Below are 8,870 nucleotides of genomic sequence, written 5' to 3'. Positions count from 1 at the left end.
TTTATTGCACACCTGTGAGGTACCTGACACCAACAATTAGGTTCTAGGACATGGTAGGGAGCAGGGAGTACTTCAGGGTAGTGGTTCCCAGACATTTGGATCTCAAGATCTTTAAACTCTTACAAATGATTGAAGTCCTAAAAGTTTTTCTTCATGTGGGTTGTAGCAATCAATTTCTACTATTTAAGAAATTAGAGCTAAGAAAAAATTAATTATTTTTAAAAGAACCAAAAAAATTATTTTATGGTAACATAAATAGCATATTCTTATGAAAAATATTTTCCAAAGCAAAAACAGTTTGTAGATAAGTAGCACTGTTTTACATTTTTGCATGTCTGACTTAATGAAAGAAGCTGGATTCTCCTACCTGTAGTTAAGTTTTGCATTATTCCTATGTTTCCAATAGGAAACTTGGCTGTGCATTATACATACACCCTTCTCTAAAATTTTTCTTTCAAGATGAGGTTTCAAATTAACATTTTTCCTCTTTCTGGAAGACTCACCATGAAGTGTAGAATAAGTAATTATCCACAATCATCAAGATGAAAACTACTAAGCCAAAGTTAATGGAAAATATTTTAATGATATTTTAATAGCACACACAAAAAAATTAAACTGAGACAGGTACGAGAAATGTGAGGGAATCTACAAAACCATAAATTATATTGCTTTAAATCTTGACATGACCTAGATGTTGACAATAAACAGCTGTCCTATCAGATTTCCATTTCCCTTCTCCAAAGCACAATCTGGGTGACAAATCTAACAAAAAGATCTTTCTGGGGCTCCAGTGCTCTGACCCAAATGATAGTCTCTGTCTGGAGCTCACTTCAAATGCTCCTCGGGCCCCTTCAGACTAGACTTCTGATTTCTTCTTTCTTTTTGACCCTGAATTCGAAAGAGCTTCTTCCTGAGATCTTTCTGTCGCTTCAGTTTCTCTTCTTGCTCCTTCTGCCTCATTTTGAAGTGTTCTTTGTTGTGCAAGTGCCGTTGCTCCTTGGCCTTCTTCATCTTGTGGCCATGTACTGTACTCAGTGCATCCAACAGAGCCAGGACCTGACAAGGACAAAACCCAGTGAACACCAGAATGCGCCTGCAGTGACAGAATGCTTTCCTTCAAAGTTTCATGGGGCCAACACACTTCAGCTGACTATCAAAATTAGAATTAATTAATTATACAAATGAATGTTAACCCAGTGAAAATTTATCCTGAATGAGAAAATTATAATTTGAATGAAGATATAAGTTAGAGCCTATTTACTTACCAAAATACTTTAATAATGGCCCTCACCACAAATCTACCTTTGTTAATCACTTTTGGGTACTATGTACAACCAATTAAGACAAGAGTGATTCACCAGCTAGTGCCCATTAAAATGCATGAGGCAGAGCATGGCTAAACAAAAAGAGAAAAGCACTCTAGCCTTTCCTCCAACTTCCAGTTCTAGTTCCTTGAATAAGTCTGGCCCTTATCCTTTCCTGATGAAAAATGAGAATATAGTAGAAATGCCAAGTGTGAAAATGACAGTATCATTTTCACACCTAAATGCAGCATGCAGGAAGCCATTGATAGTACCTTCCTTTCGTGAGGCTCCCGTACGACGGTAGGTCTCAGCCTGTCCCTGGGCATCTTGCCTGCCTTTGCCTGGATCTTAGGCTTGTTCTTAAAGGGCAGGGCCTTCTGCAAGGCTTTTGGAATATGCAGTGAATTAAAATGTTTCTTCTGCCTCACAATCAGCTGGAAAAAAAATAAAAAGACTATGACATATTAAATTATGATCTATGCGCATTTAAAACTTGCATAAAATCTCTTAATGGATTGACTTTCCACAAGATCGTGACACCAGAATCTGCTGACCATCATAAATAAGGATTTAATAATCCATCAAACATGGATTCTCTCAATAGAAAAGCACAGCTCTAGGCAAAAGAGAGAAATATACAGAATATATTTACAATTCTTCCAAGAATTCAATGGTGCTCATTTCTCAGTTATGAACTAGGAGAGTCTCAACAGAGCAGATGGAAAGATCCAAAGTTTCTTTTAATGGAAAATTCTGCCCTTATCTTTGATTCACTGAGGTGGTTTTTCTAGCCTAACAAGAATAATCTGGCTATTCATCTTGACTATCAATCTCTCTTGATTTAAGGACACAGTTCTTTCTCTAATCAGAGCCAGTGTCCCCATCCTTGATTCTCATTGAGAAGTTTTAACTTCTGTTTCTAATAGAAAGTCAGCTGAGAAAATTGAGATTTAAACAACAAATAAAGGCAAGGCACTCTCTACATTTAATTTTTAAAGTAATCTAAATTCTATGCTTAAGTTGAGATCCCTCAGAACTAGCTAATAAGTAGAGAGTCTTCCCCCAGGCATTTAACAAGGTCAATATCAACTAAGACTATTTCTTAGTTTAATAATAAATTAATTATTAAAAATAATCATCCATAATAATATCCAATATTCTGTTTTAGAAAACTAAAATGTTTTAGAATGAAAGAAATCAGAGAAATCACCTTCTCAAAAAGAATAAGCACCATAGACTGGACAAGAGGTGCTGTGGCCTAAAGTATAGTACAGTATATTTTAAGAGACATTCAAGTAATATGATTCAAAATTTTCTTAACTATTTTATAGAAAAAGTAATGTCTGGGAAACTTCTATCTCAGGCAGAATAACAGACTAATACCCTGAACTACCATCTTATTACAAAACAATTAAATATCCTGCATTAAAACAGACAACTCTTTTCAAATATATTGTTAACCTGTGAAGAAAATAATGCAAGTTCTGAGACCAAAATCTAAATGAAAATGAGAATTCAGAAAGGCACTGAGAAATTAAAATTAAAAAGTACTGAGGAGGTCAACTACTGGCAAGGATATGGAACAACCAGAACTACAATAAGCTATTAGTGAAGTCTAACCTGGTATGACTTTAAAATATTACAAGTATCATATACTGAAGTTGAACACATGCACACTCTGTAACTTGGCAATTCCACTCTTGGAGATCTATGCAACAGAAATACGTGCTCATGCACACCAAATAAATTGCATAATGGTCCAGGGTAGCATTTATACTGACCAAATATTAGAATTAAAGTCCATCAATAGATAAACTGACCTCATCCTTTAACAGAATTCTACTCAACAACAAATGAATGTCTGCTATATACAAGAAAAAAGATGAATTTCATACTATTGAAAGAAGCCAGGAAAAATATATGCTACATTTTATATAAATCAAAAACAGGCAAACCAGTTTACATATCAGGAGTCAAGAGGAGGGGTAGTGACTGGGAGAGGTCACAACGGGAACTTATATTATGGGAGTGATTCTATTGCTTCATCCAGGTGGTAGCAATTTGGGTGTGTTACAGTTCATTGAATTGTACACTTCTGATTTGTGTACTTTCTGTATGTATGTTAACAATGTAATAAAAATGTTATTAAAACTTTCTCCTAAACCTACATTGCCTCAATAAGAATTAGCACATTGGTTTTAAAAGTAATAATGTATATGATGGAAAAAAAAAAAAGACCAAAAAAAAAGACAATGAAAAGTCTCTTCGAAACCAGAGAAAACCACTATTACTCCTTTCCTGTGTCTCTTCTAAAACAGTTTATGAATATACAACACATTTATTCACATTTAATGATAGACCTTCTACTTAAAAATTCAAAGCACAGAAAATATTACACACAAAGCATCTGGATGAGCCATCTACAGAGCACATGTGCGGACTGTACCTTATACAGAGAATCCTTGTTGGTCTTTATTCTGAGATGATGGGCAAGTCGGAGTTGACCAGTTGTCTGCATTCCTGTCCAGGTATCTTTCTCACCCACTGGTTTCAACAAAGATGTTACTGGGTTATAGAAGGCTGGAATGGAGACAGGATACCAAGTTCTAATGAAGACAATATCTGGAAAAAGAGAAAATTTACTTTAATATTTTCAGAAGATTTATATACATCTGTCAAACACAAAACAAAATGTTTACCCCAAACTTCTCTAGCTAGTTGCAGAGTATTTGAAGAAAGATTTTATCAAGTGAACTACCCTTGAATATCATAAAATTTACACTGGGTGTGAACCACGTGGCTCCAGATACAGCATGAGTTGGCACACTGTCCAAGATGCTCCAAACCAGTGAGACCTTGGGCTCATTCCAGCTTTCTAAAAACCACAACTACAACCTCTAATCTACACTAGCTAGAAATCAACAGTGCATAGTAACATGCCGTCATGAACACATCACAAAAGATATTTACCGCTCATCAGCAACTTATCCTCAAAGCTGGCCCGGAAAGCTCCTTCAGGAGCTCGGAGTGCTTTCTTGATCTGTCCCCTTATTCCGCTGACAGTTCGAATCACAGCACCTTCAAATTTGGCCACTTCTAAGGCAGAATTAAACATTCCCTACAGTATATATACATAACAAAAATACATATACACAAAATCAGATACATTACTTCTTAGTTCATAAATACATCCCATCCTTGGTTATAAAACATAAAACAACACACTGAAGGGTGATAAAGATAATAATCAAAATATATTTTACCCCATAAAAGTGGAATTATTAGGTCAAAAAGAATATAACTCTATTTTATCTTTCCCAAAACAACATTAATTAAGACTGGATTGTGGGCTCATTAATATGCTCATCACTGATATCATTGTAGAACAGAAGATCAAAAGATATTTATTGTCTGAACTAGACTAGAAAGCCTTTGTTGTCATCTCACAGGGTTGGACTGCAGCTCATTTCCTATTACTTAAGGTGTACACAACCAAAAAATAAAAGATACATTATAAGAACATTGTAATATCAACTGTGTTACTGGAAGCACCCCCCTCTAATGAAATTTTCAATAAATGTCACTCAAACCACCCTCCTATGTTATACTGCATAGATGTCCATTTCTCTGTCCACTTGCCAAGAAGTCTTTTGAGAACTGCTTTGTCTATATTTCTACTGACCTGTTTGACAAACCTATGATTTTTCTCTTTTCTTAGCATAAACTGAAAAGGTAGGACACCAAAGCCCAGTGAATGATTACACATTTCATTATTAGCTCTATGACAGTCTCACATGGAAGTAATAATAGCCTCAATTTCTAAGTATCTCTATTTTACTTCACCTTAAGATTTCTGAGAATATTTACGTAACACAAAGACCAACAGAAAGAAGAAAACTAAAAATATCAAAGACCAAGTTTACAAAAGATTTAAAATCCTTTTCTGAAAACTTGAGACCTATATTTTAGAAGCATTTCAATCCTTTTTTTACAGGGGTGGGCAAAGTAGATTTACAGTCACAATTCAAATAAATATAATAATTAATAAATAATACAAGAATACACTGTTTTGCATAATCACAACTATAAACCTACTTTTGACCACCGTTGTGTACACATTTATATGTATGTGAATATGCAGATATACAGACCTTAATGAATGAAGTATTCTTGAAAATTTTATATGGAAAACCAGTTAGCTTTAATTTTTTCACAATTTTTATGGATTTATCCAGATCAAGAACAATTCCTGTGGCAGCTATCCGGAAATCAGGCTAAAAAGGAAACCCCCAAAATTTGAATATAGAAATAGTATCAGGAAGAGAAAAACTACAATTCTCTGTGATAAAATAATTTAACAAAGAATATTACATTTAAAAACAGCTAAGGAAAAGCAAGAAAGAATATCTGAACATGCAAAACAGTATTTTAACAAAAGCAATCTGAAACTATAATACACATAAGTCAAACTAACGATGATTTATTCAGTGTTTTCCTGAGGGTGATTTCATTATAATATAATTTCACAATAATGACATATTTGGAATAAAAAGAAACGTGAAAATTTGGTTACAATATTCAAGAAATTAAATTTTGGACCTCCAGGTCAGGTTCCATTTGCTCATTACTCTGTTTTCTTTTCTGTTAAATGGTGCCAATAAAACCTGCTCTGATTATCAAACAAAGACTGTGTGAACATAGTTTGCTAAACCAACATTACAGGGGGGTGGTCTTATGTCTAGCTAGCATCCAATATATCCCCCGAACCTAGTAATAGTACTTAGCATAGTAACCACTGCTTAAATATTTTTAGAAATATAAGTCCAAAAAATGCATAAAAATATAAAACATCATCAGTACCATTACAATTCTTCTAACTTCCTCTTCACTCCGATAATATACTTTTAAAGATGAAGGAAAATTGCAAACAGAGAGAAATTTACTATATACACTAAAAATAAGTAATTTTCAACTTAAAGTTTCATGTACATATTCCATATTTAAGGTGTATCTTAAACACAATATGTAAAATAAAGTACCCAAGATATTTACCATTATGCCACTGACAACCTGTATTGCCAAGACTCCAGTTCCTTGTGGAGTAATAGGACCTTAAATAAAACAGAAAAAAATAAATAAAAAATAAAATAAAACAAAAAAATATATAGTCAACCACAAAATTATGATTTGTTGTATATACATACGTCAATCCAAAATAAAGAGAAAAATGTTATAAATTGAGATTTCATAAAAGGAAAAAAATTAAAACTATAATGATAAACCCTAAAAGATTAACCTATAAGCAAATTATCCTTAATCACATTTTACCCCAAAAGGTTGCTCCACAATGCATGTGCTGTGGGGTGTACTTTAGAAGCCTTTGTCTTCCATTATGGTCTTCGATATAATAGAGTGGGATGGTCTGGAACCTTCTCCACCCTATAGAAAAAATTATTGGATCTCTAGACTTGAGGATTTTCTTATACCAACGATGTTTCTTCAGTCGCATCTGAGGGAAAAAGAGATTTCAATAAGATTATTCAGTAGAAGTATGTCCAAAAACCCTCAACTGTAAACTACACAGCAAGGGGTACATACCTGTACATAACCAAGACTGCCCTCACTATTGCCCAAACCACCCAAAATAATTGGGTAATGGGGGTCAAAGTTAAGCACGAATTCACAGGGGACATTCTCTATCTCAATTCGGACATACATCCCAGGTCGAAAGCCCTCATATTGAATTCTGGCTTCATCATCTTGATCTTCAAATTCTGCCCGGTTAAGCTACATATACGAGAGGAAAATAAAGTTTTTAATTAAACAAAAAAACCCATCCACAATAATGTTATCTTTAATAAACGTAAGATTAATACATAAAAATGAGCAATTTCAAAATAAAGGAACCATGAACAGAATTATTTAGGCCTTATCCTAATTAAAAATAATATATATTCTCTATCTTTACAGTTTGTTCAGGATATGTCCCAACAATTTTCTTCTCTGTTGTTCCAAGGTGTCGCAAATGTGAGCAACTCAGAATAGATCCCTTAATGCTGGTCAGCAAACAACCTCAACTTCCCCAGTTTATTTCACTTTTCCTCCTTTCTTCAAACACCCAAAATCTACCTCTTCATCTTCATTATTAGCCGCTTTTCCTAATTCACTCAAAAGCTAAGCAATCTAAAAACTTCAACAGTCAACCCCTCTACCAGGGTTTACACCCATATCTAGCCTTTTATGTACACTCTACACTGTTCAATATGATAGCCACATATGGCTTTTTAAATTGAAATTAATTAAAATTAAATAAAAATTAAAAAATTCAGTTACTTGGTTACATTTCAAGTGATCAGTATCAATTTGTGGCTATTGGCTACAACCCAGTGCAGCACAACCACACACTTCCCTTATCATAGGAAGTTCTCCCGGGGGTAGTAACACATTACTTATCAATCCATTTAACATTGTAAGGGGCAAGGAAACTGGTGACTCTCAAACCAGGAGAAAATAATTAGCAGCAAAGGACAAATGTAATCTTGAATTAGTGGGTCTCTGAGCCAGAGTTAACAGTATTAGCACACTTACAAGTCAGGAAGGGATATTCTGCAGCTCAGCACAAATGCCTGCCTCCAAGATCAAAGGGGAAAGATACCACAGGGGAACAATTTTTAATGTAATTCCTGTTCAGTTCGATTTTTCAGCTGTTTTAGACTTAAATAGGCATGTTGACTTCAAAACTGCAGTTAGTTTTCTTCTATGTCAAGTTTATTCTCTACAGCTTATCTTAATGCAACCATTCTAGGCTGGATCAAGCCTGGATCAAGGGAAGCACTAGTGCTCTCCTACTGGCCGAGAGCAAACCTCCCTTGAGTGGGGAGGGGTGGGGGACAACCTTGGAGACCAGTGACAGGTTCATAATTGTCTAGGCTATTCAGTTACACATGAGACAGTGTGGTGAGAGGTTGTGTGCCTGTTTATAGTGAATCGTGTTTCAAAGTTTAGTCCGAGTTCTTGTCTCTCTATACAAGAAGTTAGCAGAATTTATTTTTTTATTTACATACGTACTTATTTCCTTTCCTTCATATCATGTCTGCCTTTGCTATTTCTCATTGTAAGTGCCTAAACAACCCTGATTCGTTTTGTTATATCTGTGGCAGTTCCACCATTCCCAAAGGACAAACATCAGTGCATTTGTCAGACAAGCCTATTTTGCATATTTTAAAGTAAAACCTGGTGATCAAGATAAGTTTTGGGCCCCTCACAAGCTGTGCAAACAGTGTGTCGAGAATTTATGAATGTGGATGAAGGGAACACGTGATAAATTGCCATTTGGTATACTTACGGTTTGGCGAGAGCCCAGAGATCATTCAAGTCACTGTTACTTTTGTATAGTGAATATGTCAGGATATAACAAGAAAAATAAATGTAAAATAGAGTATCCTAGTCTACCATCAGCTATACGCCCAGTGCCTCATTCAGCTAAAATCCCAGTGCCATTTTTCACTGAACTACCCTCTTTCGAAAAACAGTATGGTGAAGAACTAAGTGACAACGATGAAGATT

General features: G+C 34.8%; 1 protein-coding gene across 1 annotated transcript in view; it reads right to left on the bottom strand.

Annotated features, from left to right (window-relative positions):
• Nucleotides 1–563: 563 nt before the first annotated feature.
• Nucleotides 564–8,870, bottom strand: part of BMS1 (BMS1 ribosome biogenesis factor) — a 64,393-nt gene continuing 56,086 nt past the window's right edge. Inside the window, exons 16-23 of the mRNA XM_090277832.1 lie at nucleotides 6,903–7,091; nucleotides 6,633–6,813; nucleotides 6,357–6,415; nucleotides 5,456–5,578; nucleotides 4,275–4,422; nucleotides 3,751–3,926; nucleotides 1,577–1,738; nucleotides 564–1,056 (exon numbers count right to left, since the gene is read on the bottom strand). Of these exons, the coding sequence (XP_090133958.1) occupies nucleotides 826–1,056; nucleotides 1,577–1,738; nucleotides 3,751–3,926; nucleotides 4,275–4,422; nucleotides 5,456–5,578; nucleotides 6,357–6,415; nucleotides 6,633–6,813; nucleotides 6,903–7,091 (1,269 nt within the window). The 3' untranslated portion in view covers nucleotides 564–825. The remainder of the gene's footprint in view (nucleotides 1,057–1,576; nucleotides 1,739–3,750; nucleotides 3,927–4,274; nucleotides 4,423–5,455; nucleotides 5,579–6,356; nucleotides 6,416–6,632; nucleotides 6,814–6,902; nucleotides 7,092–8,870) is intronic.

This window comes from Furipterus horrens, unplaced genomic scaffold (genome assembly GCF_987537825.1).
Source record: "Furipterus horrens unplaced genomic scaffold, mFurHor1.1.pri manual_scaffold_5, whole genome shotgun sequence".
NCBI classification, from domain to species: Eukaryota; Metazoa; Chordata; class Mammalia; order Chiroptera; family Furipteridae; genus Furipterus; species Furipterus horrens.
This window is presented reverse-complemented; position numbering and strand designations above follow the sequence as displayed.